The sequence below is a fragment of the Buteo buteo genome, chromosome 12 (assembly GCF_964188355.1).
Source record: "Buteo buteo chromosome 12, bButBut1.hap1.1, whole genome shotgun sequence".
Taxonomy (NCBI): Eukaryota; Metazoa; Chordata; class Aves; order Accipitriformes; family Accipitridae; genus Buteo; species Buteo buteo.
The window spans coordinates 7,329,525-7,348,908 of NC_134182.1; the positions used below are offsets into that span (position 1 = coordinate 7,329,525).

Consider the following 19,384-nt stretch of genomic DNA (forward strand, 5'->3'; position numbering starts at 1 on the left):
ACTGGTTTGAAGTCTGACTGATGGCCAGCTAGGCGTGGATTTCCTCGGGTATCAATACTGGAGCAAGTCTTGTTTGACATGTTCATCAATGATGTGGAAGACGAAACAGATGGGGCAAGTTTACAGACTGGGGAGATCTGCTGACACACTGGAACACACAGCTGCCATTAAGAGCAGCCTTGACAACTTGCAGAAATCAGCCAGCAAGAGCCTCACGATGATCAACCAAGACAAGGGCAAAGTCCTGCAACCTGGGATAGACTATCCACATGAAACAATACAGCCTGGGAGCAACCAAGCAGAAAAGGACCTGGCCATTCTGGCTGTCCTGGTTTCGGCTGGGATAGAGTTAATTTTCTTCCTAGTAAGCTGGTGCTTAGTTGCTGGCTGGGGTTAAATCACAACACTGGTGGACAAAAGTTTGGAGCACATGACATGCAAGGAGAGACTGAGGGAAGTGGGTTTGGCTATGGTGGGATCCAATTACTTCATTCAGTTTCCTGGGGTGGGTTAGACAGAAGTCAGCACAAAGCTTTTCTCAGGGGCATGCACCAAGAGGACAAGAGACACAAATCAGAAGTTGCACTCACAGAAATTACAGCTGTGTGTAAGAAAACAATGTTCACGGTGGGAGGAGTAAAGTACTGGAACAGGTTCCCAGAGAGTCTGTGGACTCTCCACCCATGAAGAGCTCATAAGTCATCTAGAGAAGGCCATAAGCAGCCTGGCCTAACGTTGAAATGAGGCCCACCTTGAAGAAGAGATTAGACTAGATGATTTCCTAGGTCTCTTCCAATCAAAATTAATCTATGAACCTGTTATTATTTCTTTTAACAGGAACTGGATATTCTGATCGGAACGATTCTTTCAATAAAATTGCATCTTGCTCTCTGCATAGCATCACGGTCACAAATTGAATTTTTTTGATGGGAGTTTCCAGCTGTGAAACACTGGAAGTTGATATAGTAAATCAAGTAGTATTTGACATTCTTCCACCTTTACCTCATCAGCTGACTCTGTCCTGTGACTTTAAGCAACTATCTCTTTGCAGTATGAAAATAATAATAATTCTTACCTGTTTTATATGGGAGAGATACTTTGCTTCCACAGAAAGTGGAAGCCTTTTCAGAACCACCAATCTCCAGAAAATTAAGTCTCTCAGTATCCCCAGCTTATGACTTAAGTGAGACCTAGTTTCATTGCCTGGTAGAGTCACCTCCAGCTGTCAGCAGCAACTCTGGTTATAAATGAACGGCATGTCAGAGGCACTGAGGAAGAGGAACAGGTCACAGAGAGGTCTAGTATCTGTTAAGAAAAGATTCTTATTCTCTGCTGAGTTTCTTCCTCTTTCTGAAAAATATTTTGATAAAAGGATATTTATGTTGGCGTGGGGGGAATCAACTAAGCCAGAGGTGTGAGGGTTGAAATCAATGTTTTAAGTGTGATTTAATGTAGAGTGTGGTGGCTGAATAAACAAATACATGTAACGAGCTATAACTTCATGCCTCAGACTCAATCTAAGAGCTGTACTCACGGTCTAATAAAATATGACAGCTATATTGCCTTGCTTGTTAACAAGCATAGCAGTTTGAAAAAAGCACTAGAAATACATTATTTACCAATTTGGATACGAAATCCCTTTAGTAAGTAGATTTTCCAACTAATCTTAAAACCAAAAAAATATCGGATATGTGACAACCAAATAACGTTCAAATAGTTCTCTGCACATTTTTGTGAGAAGCATGAGACTCCACAAAATAATTTATTTTACACAGATAATGGAGTCACTGTGACTTGTGAATCATCTGGAATTACAGCCAGTGGCAACCACTCACAATTTAAAACCTTTCTCCGAATAAATCTCATCATGACAGTTCAAGCATACACAGAAACCCAATTTAATCTTTCCATAGCATTTAAGTCTGTGGTAGAGCCCAAAGACTTCTATGATTTTTTAATTATTATTTAAGCATGACAAGGTAACTAAACTGAAATATACTTATTTTCCAATATATAAAATACAGTTTGTTCCACAGCCTGTGCTGCCTGGCCTAATATCTGTCTGTCAGCATTAACGTGACAAATTTCTGAAAGAAAAGTTGTAAGGGAACTGTCAAGCTATGTTATAGCTAGGCCAATCTGGTTGTGCTCTGTCTTTAAAAGAGTGGAAATATTAGACTCATTCCTTAAACTGTCATGACTATGAAACCTTCAGGGACAATGTGCTTAGCCACTTAGAGAAGAAAAAACGTCTTCAAGAAATATGTATAACATACCACAACAGCATTTGTGCTCCTGTTCATCAAACCTTAATCTGATTTTATTTTTAATCACATAATTATCTAATATTAATTCAGTTCTCTGAGAATGACTCATTAAAGGACAGCACTGAACTTCAATAGCTGAAAGAAAATTCAAGCCTGACCACAAGTCTGTAAGGAAATTACTTTCTTTACAATGCTTTAGAACCTGTCTTGAAAAGAGGTTAAAACGAGATGACTGGCAGCCTTTACTGAAGAGAAGCACGGGTCCAAGTGAACTCATGGATCTCTTTACCGGTTTCAGGTAAGACAGATAGCTATCCTCCAAACCAAAGTTACAGAAACAATAAGACACTGATACATAGAGAACATTGACAGACTAGCACCTATTTTGTGATCAAAGTGTTTTGCTCAACTGAATTTGCTATCAACCCAAGCTCGAAATGATTCTCTTGTGTACTTTTTATGTATCTTCAAAATTAAAGTTGTACAATTTATCAAAAATTAGACTAGGAATTCTATGAGGAAGCCTAAGTGAGTCAGATACTGAATATTCACCAAATTCCACATATATAATAACTCTTGAAGAGCTTTTGAATTTTTTACCTAAGCTACTGCAACTTGAGTACTGATGAAGTACGGTCCACATCACCAGGACAGTACAGTGACAAATAACAGAAGTGGCAACATCTTATATGTACATAACACCTTCTGTCAGAAAGCAAAGGCATTTTAGGGATAGATGTTAAATAAAATGACATGCAGTACTTGGAGTTTAGTACTATTACCCACACTTACTAAATAAGAAAACAAGGCATAGATAACTCAAGCTGTCTGCTAAATATAATACACAAAGCCAATAGCAGAAACAGCACTGAATATAGATTCCAAGGGCTTCTTTCCCTGGTGTTTGCAAAAAAAGATGCTTTAATTTAAAACTAAAAGTCAATCTTAGCCTGTATTATTCTGTTCAATCACTGCCTCCCACTGTTTTTAAGTATACCTGTGAACTTGTAACTGTTAAGTCAAGCCAAAGTCATATTAAGGTAATTTATCAGGATTAATACTATCCTCCCACTTCAAAAGAAAAATAAGGGGGGGGGGGGGGGGCGAAATAGGACACCAGCATAAAACAAAAAAAAAGAAAAAAAATTCCATGCTCTGCTGCTTTATTCTTCTTATGCTTAGTTCAAGTAACTGTCACCAATTTCAGTGCACACAACTCGTTATGCCAGAGAGCTGCTCCCAGATTCATTTGAATTCACAATTGTATCAGAATACTCCAAAAAGCATTCAATTTGGTACAAATTCTCAGGCTGGCACCATTAATTTTTTCACTGGCATGATACTCCTCATACTTTCTGGCAATCCTTAAGTACTACTGTTTATGAAGCAGTCGCACACATTCAAAGATATGCTGGTATGAGTTCAAAAAGAGATGGCCCACCACAGAAATTCTTTTTTTTAAACAGTAATGTTCTAGGTATGTATTAATTGTTTTACTGCGGTATTATAAAATGGAACACTTTGAAAAGCTCTTTTCTAAAAGCTTTCCTTAAAATAACAAATCTCAAAGCAGATAATTCCATCTTAAAATATTAAAAAAGATAAGGACTTGGATTACCCCAAACCAATGTATTTCAAGAGAATAACAGTGCTGCAAGACTTCACGCAAGCATGTCACATTTTAAGTGATGACAAATAAACCACAATTTGGTCAACTTCAGTCAACTTCAGATACAACTCAGTGGAGCTACACTAGAAATGAACATGGTATGTCAAATCTTGTTAGGAGTTCAACCAGACTTGACATAGCTCAGTTAAATGTTAACAGAATGATAAATCTTAGTTCAACATAGTTTAGGAATGGAGTAAAACTGATTAGTTAAAAGCTGTTCATAAAGAAGAGCAAGAGCTGAGGACAGCAAAACAAAGCATCTGTGATCATTAATAAGAATACCATATACTCTGTTCTTGAGTTTACAACATGATCAGGTGAGGATATAAAATTATGTAGTTAGTAGACCAAATTCTGCTGTTAGTTGTATCACGCAACCACACTGAAATATGCTCAGCTGCATTAGTCCAGATGAGAGGACACCTCAGCCAAAACACATTTAAATGATACCTCAGCTAGTAAAGCAGAGTGCTATTCTAACTGCATTTCTGCAGCTAAAGTCACATGCAGTACATACCTCAGTACAGTTGATTTATCTCTATGTGCTACTTCCCCGCCTCCCAAGATACTCACTCACCAAAGTTCACTCAACATTTTGACACTTGCTAACTTCATTTGAAGACAGTCTTATTTAGCTGATATACATTCCACTAACATGGCTTCAAACATAACCAACTTTACCAAACTGTATGAGAATTCAAACACAGGGAAAAGTTTTAGGCCCCAGATAGAAAAGTTTTCCTGAATTTTGAAAGGACTAATTCATAGTGTCACATGAAGTTTACTCTGAAGACCAAAAGAGTTGCTTGAAATAGCCTATATAATTCTATAATGGGAGTGTAAGGTTTTATTAAATTTCAGAGGCTGGTTAGAAGAGACCAAGCAGAAAGGTCACCATCCTCTACTACATTCTCTAGTACTATTCCACAACAGTGGCATGAAAATATCCACTTCTACATGATGTTTCTAATATTGTGCCATTACAGATAGAGGTAACGTGGTCACAGAAGAGCCTAAATGCTTAAAAAATTCCCATACCACAGAAAGTGGTATTGGTATTATGTAATACATATAGAACTTGATTTTTCAGCTCTTTTTTTTTTCACTTACTAGGTATGAGTGAAATTCCAGCACTAATACATTAAGATCAATCTCATGCATAGTTTAAACAAACATTTCTGATAGTATCTAATTTGTTTTTTGGGTTTTTATAATCATGATAGACACTACTGGCAACCTACACAAGAAGATCACTCAGAGGTATGAAAAAAAATTATAACATGTTCCAGTTGTCTGAAGGAGTTTCTGTATTTTATTTACAATTCCTTTAAAATATTCTGACCAATTTCATTCTGCCTGCCCCCAAAGAGTCCAGAGCACAGGAATGTACAGAGAGCCTTTAACTTCTTAGAGGAAAGGCATCAGAAAAGCACAGTTTCCAAAAATAAAAATCTTCATTTTACCTTCTTCTTTTGTTTTGGTTTCACAGCTTTTATTGAACCTATTACATCAATATTAATGAAAATTATAATTCATCTGACTTCCCAGCAAAAAGAAAATGAGATTTTATTTGATCCACTGTTAATTCATTCCAGATAACTGTCCAAACCTCAGCCAGCTTTGGGTTAGAACAATATCAAGTCCAAATGCTACTGTTTTCCCTTGTCCTTTAAAATAATTTACAAAATACAAATTCTTGTTCAGTCTTAGAACCTCAGAAATCTTTCAAAATGATGGGAAGCTCGGATTAATCAACAAGTTGTTCTTAGTAACCAAATGTGTTCTTTAAAAAAAACCCAAAACACTTAAAAAGCATTTTAACAGGAAAATATCATTATTAAAATCCTCCGCTGCCCTTATGAGAACCTTTTAAAAATACATTTACTGTCCCTTACAAGTATACCACAGTGGGGAAAAAAAATGGTAATGGGGAAGAAGTAGGAGTTTTGTTTCTTGGGAAGATTTTCCCAATGAGATGTTTAAGGTAAAAGAAACTCCTATGACTCAATACATAAGCTACATGTTAGACTACATTTTAGAAGAAATAAGAAACCAGATTATAACTGTTCTTATAGAAAGGATAATAAAAATCCTTGTATTTTGTATATGTGGTTAACGGGTATGCTTAAAAGTTTATTCTGGCAGGGTGTTAAATCTCTTATACTATGACCTTCACAAAACATGTATTTTAATAGAAATATTATCTATTTAGAAGAAAAGACAGTACCAGTTCTTGCCCTATTACAACAGAACAGTATTTCCAGCCATTTTCAATTTCAACCCCTCAACAATTTTTCAACAGATATAAGAAACATGCACCATAAACATAAGCCTATTGACAAAAGGTTTCCTTTCTTACTTGCCTCTTACGGAGCTCTAGAACTAATGGATTTGTGTCCATGAGTTTACAGACTGAAAGTTGAAAAATATTTCACTAGGAGTAAATTTGCAGTAATTAAACTGATATATGGAAGAAGAATTTGCCAGATTTGCTGGAAGTACTGTATGTCTTCAGACAACAACAACTTCAGTCCAAGAAAAAGATGACAGATAAAAGATGATGATAACAGACTTCAAATATATTAAAAAAAAATCATTAAAATTGTGATAGTAAAGAAGAAAGTAACTGTTTAATTTGTAGCAAGAGAGTCAGAGTAGAATACACTTTTAACTCTAAACCCTTTGAAGAAGCTGTAGAATTCTCATGTTTGGGGAAGAGGACGGAAGAAGACATGAATAATCATCTACATTTTACTACTCCTTTTTCAGAGAACAGGAGTGCAGTAGTTGACTGCTAGACACCCTTTTCAGCCTTGCAGTACTTGACATCACTACTGTACTCGGCATTACCATCACACTTTTGTGGTTTCATTAATAAGAAAAAACTTGTAACTGCACAAATTAAGAGTTCAAAATAATTCAATTTCAAAGAATTCTCACAACAGAGTGATCTGTTTCATACTTCCAATACACCTACATACAACTAAGCTAGCAGCTTTACTCTCATTTCAATAAAAATAAATTCTGTATCTCCCTTGCTTGTTAGTTAAAGGGGTGTGTGTGTGTGTGGGGGGGTTATCTTATTCCATCAGGTATCTGTAGAGGCATTCACGAGGCTTGCTCTATTTTTCAGCTTCCCCTGTTCCATCCTGAATGTTTATGGCATGAAGTTATTTGTGTAGCACACATATAGCGTAAATAATTTCAAAATATGTAACCACTTAAAAGAATTGCAAATTACACATAAGAATAATTTCACTACTGCAGAAATAAATGCCTTCTAAGTTACATGCTTACGCCTACCACGGTCACCCAGTGTACAGTAAGGAACGAGCAGCGGCACTTTTGAGTGAAATTAATGAGGTGGACTCCAATCCTCCGTTCATGCATTAGAAGGACAAGGAAGCTTCTCATTCAAATCCGACTTTTAAAGAAGTTATTAACGTAGTAATTATTGAAGGAAAAACAACCTAACCGCTTCATCAGGTATGGGGCGGTTTCTCCCTCACAACGCTCTATTCTCGGGCAAGAAAAACTGTTGTTCTTACCTCGAAGGTCTCACGTTTCAGCGCAGCCGGTGCTGGAGCCGTGAGTACCTTTTAGCCCGGCCGAAGCCGGCAGCGCGGGGAGGTCTCCACACGCACACGGCCGCGCCGCCACTCGGGCTGACAGCGCTTCCCAGAAGCGCGGGCGGTCGCGTGTGTTTCTATCAGACAAGCACTGCCACGGGTCTCTACGCTCGTGAAAACTTAATAAGTAAAATAACCCAGGCGGAGGTTTCGCGGCGCGGTCGGTCGGTCTGCCCTGGCACCGCCGCCGCTGCGGGGCGGACAGGCGGGGGAAGCGCCCGCTCCCGCCGCGGGACGCCGGCGGCGGGGGCTTCGCCTCGGCCCCCCTCAGGCGCGGGGCGGGCTGGCTGGCTGTCCGCCCCAGCCCCAACCCGTCCTGCCGCCCCTCTCCCCTCACGGCACGACCCCTGCCCGCCCGCCCCCCCAGGGGGGCTGGAGCCTTTTTTAAGGGTCTCCGCGGGCGGCGGGGGGGCCGGGGTACTCACATGCCAGATGGCGAAGAAGATGAGGGCGGCGCAGAGGACCAGCGACAGCATGTAGCAGAAGGCGGCGAAGGTGAAGGCCATGGCGGGGAGAGCCCTCCGCGACCCCCGCCGCCGCCTGGGGGGTGGAGGGGGGTCCCGGCGGGCGACCGGGAGACCAGCGACCCCCGAAATCCCAGCGGGGAGAGCGGCGAAGCGGCCGGGCGCCCTCACGGCGGAGGAGAGCGCCACACAGCCGCAGACAGAGCCGGGACAGGCAGGGAGCGGGGCCGGGTGACCGCCGCGCCCCTCGCCGCCGCTCCCTTCGCTCCGCCGAGCCCGTCCCGACCCCCGCGGCGCCGTCAGCGTCTGGCGGCCCCTCCGCGGCGGCCGCCGCCGCTCTCCCCTCCCCGCTGAGGCGCGGCGGTGGGCGGCCCCGCCGCCAGGGCGCCCCCGAGGGGCGGGTCCCCTCAGCGGGGGCGGCGGCGGGGTCCCGCCGGCGTCTGACAGGAGTCGTGTATCACGGCGGCGTGAGGGGGGCGGGCGTGGGCTGGGATCCGTTTGGGCCAAATCCTGAGGAAATGATTATATGCCTAAACTTGAGGTGTTTGGTTTTTTTTTTAAATTATCTTTTCCTTCAGGTAGATCTGGTGAGGCGTCCCCCAAGGCCCAGGCGCCTCGGCCTCGCCGAGGAGGAGAGCACGGCTGGCGGGAGGCCGAGGCGGTGGCAGGCCGTCACCCACGGTGGGGAGGCCAGCGCTGGGGTGGCCGCCTTCTGACGGGGAGAGGGGGGACAGAAACCGAGCCCAGGAGCTAACGAACTGAAACGGGGTAGCTCAGCACAGTACGATCAGCCCGCCCTTTCCCACTAGGTGAAGAAGGTATTTACTGTTAGACTAAATAAAGACAAACCTTTCTTAAATGCCCCAAATTGGGAGAGTGCTCTTCATGACTTTCAGGTAGACGCAATATCCAAATTGCTGAGATACCTACTTAAAATAAGGAAGGAAGGAAGGGTACGCCATTGCCTTCTTATCTTTAACACCATCCATTGTGTCTCCAGATGTGACTTAGCCATTTCTGCAGGTGATCTGTCTTGCAGTTACCACCAAAAGTTCTTCCACCTCTTTGGAGCGCATCAGCTGACACAATATAGCAGGTTTGTAAGCAAAAAGTTTTCAGGAGAAAATACCACAGAACCACCGGAAGTCCCATTTAAAAATATTCTGAAAACTGCGGATGAAATATATATATTCAAAATATTCTTACAAAACTTAAAAAGAATTTCAGTTCACAGCATTTTTTCTGCCTTTTAGGGATGGAAGGGGGTTCAGTAACAAAACTATTCAGAAATTTGCCAGTGCTCACCTGTGAAAAGGCAGACTTCATGGCACAAGAGAACGTAATTCCATCAAAGCCAAGTTCAGTACAAGCTTTCTTTTTAAATGTTTACAATATATTTTTGTTTAAAATTATGTTAATTATTTTTAACATAATATGCGCTTTTATCCTGAGGAAAGAGTGCTGCTGATTTGAATCAAGAGTCAAGGCCAGTAATTAATAAACCAGTCAGGAATAAACTGATGGATGTAACCTTTTATAATTGAGCTGCTCTGGACTGTGCATGTGATTTGATGCTTTAATTAAGAAGGACAGAACACGGCAAATAGTAATGAGCTTTGCTGTCATACAGGGATACAGTAAACGCATTGTAATTCCCTGACCTTTTAATTCTTTTGTATCTGAAATCCTGCAGAGCATATGCCTGCGGAAGTAAATGGTTTATTCATAACCACACATTTTGAAAAAAGCTGTAAATGAGGTACAGAAGAAGTCTTTGGAATTTTGGGTTTGGGGGTTTTTTTAATTTTGCCACAGATACTTTAATATCTGGATATATATTACCTATGTTAAGATTTAACACAAAAAAACTGATGCTTCCAAGAAAACCAAAATAAAACATTTTCTTCTGGAGCACTTACATGTATACACGCACACACATATATATGCATGTCTATAAAAATACAAATACACTGTAGGTATCATAAAAGACAGAAGTGGAAACAACCATTAAATCTCAGTTTAGGACTACACTCCAAGGTAAATAGTATGTTTTTCACTCTCTCTCATCTTCATTTACATTCCAGCTGTGTATTTGGAGCTCTTCAATGAACACACAGGCAAAATATTTGTTCCTCAATTTGCAAGGAGGCAGTTCCACAGCCCAACACTTCCAAGATCTCACAGTCGTTCCTGATATTGATTTTGAAACATATACTGCCCATTAGCCATATTTCTAGTCATTAATCATTGTTAGTGGCTGACTAATTACAAAAGTTTCTGATACACAGTGAAAGGAAAATGTATCAAGATGCGTTTAGGACATTTTTGTCCTACTGACTTCTTCTTACATTATACCATGAGGATACCTTAAGTATCCTGAGGTATTAAGTGATGGAGAGTGGTGGAAAGATTTACCTTTCACTCGGTACATTTCTGAGATTTGTCTCAGTAATCACTAAAAAGTCTTCCTTCTCTCCAACTCGTTACAAACTCATTACAGCTCTCTGTGGCATGAGGACCTCACGGCAGGGAGCCGTTCCTTTGTCATTTCTGAATGAGACTACTGCAAACCTCGGCATCTGAGGCAAAAGGTGAAAATAATACGGATGTGCCTGACCCTTTTCGCACTGGTTTAAGCCTCTGTGAACGCAGCAGGAACATCGGTCTGTCTGTTAGCTCTCCATCCACTTCTAAGGTCTTGGTCCTAACCTTCAAATAAACTGATGGATCTGATCCTAGCTGCATGAGAAATTACAGTCCAGCACCCAGCTGTGCTTCTTTGAAATAATGCATATCACAGAGGGCAGAACAGAGGGTATGGGACCTGAGGATGCAGCGTTATCAACTGAAGGGGTCTGGAATAGGCACACCAGACAAATACAGAGTATAACCATCTTTAGAAAAAACCTGTTGCTTTCAAAACTGCTATTTTAACACTTTTCCCAAAATAAGCAAAATGACATCCACACATTGAGACACACCTGGGTTTCTTTTCTATTATTAGAAATAAAAGGCCCAGATGTTCTGCAGCAGTCCATTAGGAAATGCACTAGTCCTTGCTCTCTGGTGTTCAGCAACTCGTTTTAGCAGCCACAGTCTCAGATTTAGCACCTCATCTTTCATTCTGCCATCTTCAAAGTTTCACAAATGCCCATGCTTCCTCCAGGTTGTATATGCTCGTGCTTCTTCCAGGTCATGTATTCCCAAGCCGTTCCCAGAAGAGACTGGTGCTCTCACCCTGCAGCACACACCTGTAACCCGGGAATGCAGCAGCAAAAAATATTCAGAAAGCTGAAGCATGGAGATGAATTTCAGACCAAGTAGAAAGTCAGTAAGAAGCGGAAAGTAAATTCATGTTCAGATTGATTAAAAAAATGGTTTGTATTCTCTCCTCTCATCTTTAACCAGGGGTTATTGCTTTTAAAGGTTTGCTGATTTGCTGATGGGTCACACAAGGTCCTTCAAGCTTAACAATACTTCCTAGCACAAGATTTTATGTGAACAGGTTTTGTAGGCTGTATCCCACAACACACACAAGCAGATCATGACAGTGTGTTCATAAAACCTTTGGAGAAACGGTTTTAACAAAAGACTGTAAAGGTCCTCGATTTACTTGAGCAGATTAAATTTTGGAATGCTACAGTTATCACTGAAGCATGTTTTGTGGTTTGGATTTGGTGTTTGTAAGTAGAAAGCATTTGTCTTTACTATGCATATTTATTGGAAAGTGTGATTGCAGGTTCCTGAAGGAATTAGAGAATCAAGCAGACCTTTTTTTGCAATACAGTCTGACCCAAATTTCATACAGGTTCATCACAAGAGGATAGGTGGTGGTGCTGCTTTTGCGCAACTGGTACTGAGATGCTGATTTTCAAAGCTATCACTCTGCAAATATTATCATAGGTCAAAGCACAAACAGAGAGAATTTGGGATTTTTTACTTAAGGATGGCTTTTTACTTTGTGAGGACCTCTATGAAGGGACCATAAAAATTCAGTCACTAGATAAATAATAACAAAAGAGTACATCCGGTGAGCAACAGACAGCCCTCAAAACCAAATGACATCCAATGGTCTATAGACCTGGTGTAGATAGATTTAGTAGATTTATGAGTTCAGGATGTCCTTACATTAGCAGGTCTTGGAGCACTTGAATTTATATGAAATGAACTTTTGTGCTAGATAACGAAAGAATTTGAAGGTGCTGAACGAAATTTCCAGTGGAAATGGAATGGCGTCAGAGAGGAGAAGGGACTGCTAGCAAGTCCTTTCAACTCCCAAATAAGTACCACAACTGTATAAACCTAAAGGACGAGTCTTTATAAGACCAATAGTCCCTGAAGTGAGAAGATAAAATCACCATAAATCTACCAACGAGGTGGTATACTCTCAGCCAAGGTGGTTCACAATTTTAAGACTCACATATTATTGTTACAATGTGTAGTTTTAAGTGTAATGTATTACTGAGTGCCTGTTAGAGTAAAAGCCATCATATTAATTATAGTATTGTCATTCATTACATTGATTGTATTTTAATAATACATCTGACTCTCTCTTTTGTGAACTTTAAGTAATACTAAATTATTAACGATGCTTATATACAAATTGCCATCATTGGACTTTACTGCTAATATCCTACAGAGATTAATAGAAGCATTTCATACTCTTATGCATTATTATTTCAGATTATCTGCACATTCCATATGAAATGACTGTATTACTTCATGGTCAGTTCATTTTCGAAAGGTTACCTTTGCAATAATAAAGGCAAGTGACATTTTGTTAATGAAGTCTTATTTTCAGACACCAGGATTATGATAGCTCCCAAACCCACTGACAATAATCTCCTTTTACTGCCAGGTGAATAGATACTCTATTTCACCAGCTGTTAGCAAGAATACTGTTCTCACCTTCTTTTGTAGGAATCGGCTGAATGAATTTTAACTACATTATCATAGGTTCATAGGAAACTTTATGTTGGAAGGGACCTCAGGAGGTCTGTAGTCCAACCTCCTGCTTAAAGCAGGGCCAAATGCAAGGTCAGACTAGTTGCTCAGGGGTTCATCCAGTCAAGTCTCGAAAACCTCCAAGGACAGAGATGGCCCAACCTCTCTGAGCAACCTGTTCCACTGCCTGACTCAGATCATTTTAGCAAACTTGTCAGTTCCTAGCCTGTGTCATTGCCAGGGCTTATGCCTTCCCTAGTACACGACTTTACATTTGTCCTTATTGAATTTCATAAGGTTCCTGTCAGGCTATGATCTCTGTGTTCAATTACTGAAATCCACTTAAAAAAGCATAGATTAATATGCAATACAGAAATGTTCCTAAATAGCAAAATAAGACTATTAGAGCATGAGACTATACTGCTTTGCTTCTACTATTCACTTGCCAGCCAGTAACAGAATTATACATTATCACACTCATGCCCATAATGGCCACTGGCAAAATTGGGGCTTCAGTTTTGCAACTTAGATCACTCACCTGAACTAATTGATTTCAGTAACTCTTCTGTCTCATGCTTTGATAATCAGCACCACAGAAGCATGATACACATTTTGACTCTTTGTGTCACTGATAATTTGCTAGCAAATAGAAGAGTGTTTGACAACAGGGGATCTGGGACTTTTTCCATTATCTGCAGGGTCAGTGGGGGGATTTTGTGAGCATAGAACTCACTGCACCTCTTAATTCCTAAGCTATGCTTTTCCGCCCTATTTCTCCAGCTTCCCCTCCCCTCTACCACACAGTTCTTTTCCTATTAGCCTGTCTTTACCTTATCTTCTTGCTAGTTCACAGTCTCAGCCTGGTCCATCCGCTGCATCCCACTTCCTCACGTCCTCCAAATTAAGTTTTTGTCTCCTGGGAGTTCATTAAGACTGCTTCCTCACCAGTGGTGAACTATCTGACAGGATACTAAGCACTCCAGAAAGACAAGATCTCTTCTCTTGGTTCCAGGACAGAGTAGCAAAAGCAAGTGGAAATAGCAATTGCAGGGGAGGTCCTGCTTTAAAGCACAACCAGTGAAATGGAATGGGGAAAGAATTTGCTTAATTTCAATAGATCTCTAATAACTGCATGTGAAATTTTCAGAAGGATTAGAATTAGCCAAAGACCATAATTATTCATGGCGACAGCAGAAGTCATATTCATCTTACAAAAGTTACCTCCTTCCAGAAGTGAAGTCCTTCCAATACATGGAGAAGGCAGGAGCCTTCCATAAATTAGTAATAAGATTTTCAGCATTGGCAAAATAACATGTCTACTTTTTTCTATGAACATTTTTCTGAACTGTTCAAGACCTTTAGTCTGGAGAGGAAGCCCGACATAAAAATGGGAGCCCGTGCAGGGAGTAGAAAGTAAGATCTTAACATGGAATATCTGAAACAGTCTTAATTGCCTTTGACACTACCTATTTTGCTTCAAATCAATACATGGAAACTTTACACAAGTATTTTTTGCTAAAATTGCTTAATCCTGCTAAGAAGGAATTTAATTTGGGTCTGTGCTGGGGAGAGAGTGAGCTCCAACTTTATCAATTCTGAATAACTGAATTCCATCAAAGGAATGAAAAAGCAATAACAAATTTTCTGAATAAGTAACCTATGAGGAATCCTTCATCAGTCACTGAAGATCCTGCAGAGCTAGCTATGCTAACAAGACAATTTGCATAAGATATGCATTTGTCCAAACACTGAAATAACAGTCTGGGCCAAATTCCTCTGATTTTAACAGTGTTTCATTTTTTCCCACCCCAGAGCCTGAAATATTCTGCTAATCTACAAACCCAGCCTGTTGCAGGCTGTGTCAAATCACACCTCATGGCTCCGTCATTCTGAACAGAAAAGCCAGAACAAAGTCAGGTATGTGATGCCCTTCAACAGTTCTCCTTCTCAGAGGAACATTAATTCTCGCATATTAAACCAAATGCTCTTCCTCTTTATCTTTTTATACTGAGACTGCTGCTGAATGCTCATCCCTGCTGTCCAGAAAACAGCAATCTGGTCCAGTAAACCCAGGCCTAGTGTCTTTGCTATAGTTTAGGAAAAATTCAGTATTTCATCAAACTGACATATGTGTTCTAACTGAATTAATGGTCTTAGTCATTTTTAACTTGCACGCAAGAATGAATAGTTACAGTATGGCCTGCATAAATAACAGTGTTGACTAATGAATACATAAACACTAAATTATGGCTGTATTTATTCAGAAAAAGTGTTTTCACTTTTGATGCAGTTTTATGAGAGGTGGGTATATCTGTGATGTGAAAGGAAGGAGAGGCTATGCAGACGTACAGCAGCATGTACTGCAGTGACAGGACAAATGGACTGGCTGCCATCAGCTCAGGACCCTTATAACCCTGTCTCTTTGTCCTCTACCTCTGCTAAATTAGTATCAGGTTTTACTAAGCTCTGTTTAAAGGAAAAAAAAAATCAATTGCCCAAACCCCACAAGTTGTATTACTAGCATATCAATAACAGAACTCTTTATCAAACGCTGTATTTAATTAAAATTGTCCAAACTGATCCCCTAAGCTTTTGTAACTTTGAAACATATTCCTTGTATTATACCAGAGAGAAAAAGAAAATCCCATAATATTTTTAACTGTAGGAGTTAAACTAATGATTGTAGCACTCTGTTTCACTTAGAATTTCTAGTCAGTTCAGCTAAAGTCCCTTATAAAAGCTATTTTAGCATTTGACAACAAGAAGTGAAGAATTCATATTGTAAATTGGAAAAATACCAGAAGAAAAGGTTGGAGGTGGCAATGGAGGAGTGGGAACATGTTTAGCAAGAAGTTTCGTGAGAATGCTGTGCTGAAAGATCATTCCTATTCTAAATATAAACCTTTAATACATTAGCCATCCTGGTTTTAACATCATATAATATATTTCTAGTCTGAAGCAGAACCAGCAAGACAAGGTGATTCTTTGTGATTTACACATCTCTTACGAAGAAGAGAACAGGAAAGGTTTGAAATCCTGTTTGGAGGTTCTAGTGCATTTTATACCACAAATATATTATCTTAATTTGTGTTCTGTCTTCTTTTTTTCTGTTATCTTGAAATGTCTAAATAAACTTGCCTAAACCACAAGGGTCAGATAATAAAAGTTTGGGTCTAGATCTTGTGTAAATATTCAGAATGCCATCTGAAATACTCAACTTAACTTTAGGAATAGCTAGGAGAAACGGTGATTGTGATGCAGTAAGTAAAAATTCTGCCCTTGTTTGGCTTATTTTTGGAAGTTAATGTATCATCTATGTTATTCAGAATTGCCTTTTTCAAACTCCTATATGTTTTGTACCTACATTAATCAATAAGGACAAGGTATGCTTTCTTTTGTTAAACCAATTGTCGCTTTTATTTCTGAGTGGTTGAGCAGTAACAGGTACCAGCTCTAGTCATCCATGCTTTAAAGACTTTACTTGTCACTCAGAACTCTGAAGCAGTTGTTCACTGGAAGATCAATGAAATACAAGTCTCAGAGATTACTAGAGAAATGGAAGAGCTAAGTGTGATCTTAACTAGTCATTACCTGGGAAGAGAACAATGACTCATGTCAACTTCAGAAAGTTAAACAGCCTTCAGGAAACTATCATGACTCACAAGTACTGCACGCACATACACACACAGACAAATCTGTTTCTCAGTTCAAGGCATTTAGTTTTCTGTAGAGAAACTAAGCTCTCTTCTCCTTGAACCTGCAACAGCCTTACGTTAATGTAATTGCCTTGACATCAGGCAGCTAATTGATTCAGAGGGGTAGACGCTATATGTGTTTCTTGCTGACTGGGTTACATAAATTGTTGATCTATAAACTGACATAAACCAGCACATAACAGGAATGAAATTTTTTCTTTTTTCTTAACAGATATTGTAAGAGTTTACTCTGGATTGCAATTTAAGCAACTCTCAAAATCAAACTGACTCCAGGCAGGTTTTCTCTGTGGACATGGTTATCTAAAAGAAATATTTTTCAGCAAATATTTACGTGGGCATGTTATTTTGGCTTCTGAAGCATTCATTTTAGTGGCAATAATTCAGTATCCATTGAAACAATTAACATCAGCAAAACTATTCAGCTTAAGCAAAGCTAATCAAGTTGTCAGGCTTGAAATGGAAGCAAAGATGACATCTTAGCAGTACTGGCATTTACAACTCATATTAAAGATCTATCAGTTACTGTTGTCACTAACACGTATATATGTATGCTACCTTCTGAGAGGTACTTTAAACATCTGGATAACTGAAGATCAGAAAGCTTTTTTGCTGATTTGAACTGTGGAAGAGTTTTCCATTGTAATGATCTGAATATGACCAGACAAATCTCAGTGGAGATCATACTGCAGGAAAAGGTAACACACTGGACAAGCCCCTGAGTATTCTTCATATATTTGTTCTGGCCCAGATGGAGAAGCTAATTTGTGATAATTAGGGTATAAATTTCCAAGCACTGCAGCTTAGCTCCCCTAATTCCCACTAAGACCACTTTGTCTTGCTAGGAGAAAGTAATCTTGCTTCAAAAGTACAGTAAGCTATTTTGCCTTTAGCACTGAAGTGTTTCCAACAAGAATACTGTGAATTAGTGAACTGTAAATTCACACCCGATGTGGATTCCTTTTAATTTCCTTCTGTTAAAATGCCCATAAATAGGGGAGGTGGCTTGGAGGTGACTAGCAGGCTAATAGATACCCAGAAAGAAAAAACATCTATCACAAAAGTCACTGGGAAAATGAATTAAGAAGATCTATGTCCACAAATGGCATTACTAAATTCATTTTCACCTTGAAGAGGAGGGATTAGTACATCCCAGGGAAGAAGGCAGAATTATTGCAAACGTGCTGAGTAGCTGACTAAACAGCTTGATCTGCCTAACAACTAACTACTCATCCGAGCAGCTAGGGTAGCTGAGTGTGGCGAGGTGCGCACACGCTGCATTGAGCCTGACACAGCGGCCGAGAGAATTTGTCCTCTGATGGTTGTTCACCAGACTGTCTGAAATAAGCAAATCCAATTCTTATCAGAAAAGTGTCTGCCTTGCAAAACTCAGAAGTCCACCAAGCAAAATGAGATTCCCCTGATAATCATCTTGGTGCAAGCAAAGAGGAACAAGGACTTAATTACTCTTCTGCTCCAACAAATGGTACCTCCACACTAATATCCAGAAACTGCACTGGGGAGCGTCTACACCTTTACCCATTCCAAATTATCCCACGTGGATTATTTCATCCTCCAGGGCTGCCAGATCTGAATCAAACCCAAACACATTACATTGCTTCCAATTCTTTGATTGTAGTTATCAATACTCTTAACAGGTGTGGGACTTTCTTTGAATTCAATAAAAATATGCTCATAAAACATTGACCATTTCTCCGAAGCACAGTACTGTGTTTTCTAAGATGTAATTTAACAGTGTTCTGCAAAAGGCACAGACAGCTGCGAGTTGCTTTTAGTCGAGTATATTTACTTACATATTTAGCAACATACTTCCACTTTGATTTCTTAGAAAAGAGAGGGAGAGATTAAAATGAATGAAATCAACTTGTTGACTTGTAAGAAGCAAAAATAAAAATGTTGCCTCTGTTAGCTACAAAAGTGTGTGAAAACTACATGACGTCTTCCATTTTTCCTACTAGGTAACCAGGGTCTTCTTAAAGAAAACAACTTTCAGCTTAGAAATTCAAGTCATAGAAACATTAACTTAACTGTGCTGCAAGGAAAAGATATATTCAGCTTGTTTGAATTCCTAGGCAAGGTGTAAAACCAAACTGGAGGGAGTCTCCAGATAAACTAAGAGCAATCATCTGACCGCATTTCAGTCCAAAGCCACGCCAACAACAGTCATATAAACTCATTTTATGCACAGTCTCTTTTGTTAACTTATTTAGTGTCTTCTGTCTGTGAACATCAAATGTGAATTCCAAACCCTGAAATTTTGGGCTTCAAATCTAAGGCATCTGAGTTTACTGTCATATTATATTGTGAAAGTAGATCACTGCATGATTTCATATCTGAATATCTGTCAAATTCATAGGGGCTAACAGCAGATATTCATCCTTCTGTCTATACAACTTCTTAAATGAGATTCTTGTTCAATATGCAAGTTTTACGGTATCTATATGTATTATGAAAATGTGCTTTTTCACAATAATAACTGATATTTTACTATCTTTGACAACAATAAAAATGTTTATTAAATACTACAGAACATTATGACACAGTCTGGGAGATGCATGAAATGTCTCTACAGGAAAGCCAGTTTACCTGAGGAGAGTGGCACACATTTCCAGTGTGGTTTATATTTTAAAAGTTGCTATAATCTTAGACCGACTACATATTTGAGAAATCCTGA

General features: G+C 39.6%; 1 protein-coding gene across 1 annotated transcript in view; it reads right to left on the bottom strand.

Annotated features, from left to right (window-relative positions):
• The window catches only part of CNIH3 (cornichon family AMPA receptor auxiliary protein 3), a 52,308-nt gene extending 44,234 nt beyond the window's left edge, over positions 1–8,074 (bottom strand). The window contains 1 exon segment of the mRNA XM_075042558.1: positions 7,994–8,074. Coding sequence (XP_074898659.1) covers positions 7,994–8,074 — 81 coding nt within the window.
• Between the last annotated feature and the right edge of the window lie 11,310 nt (positions 8,075–19,384).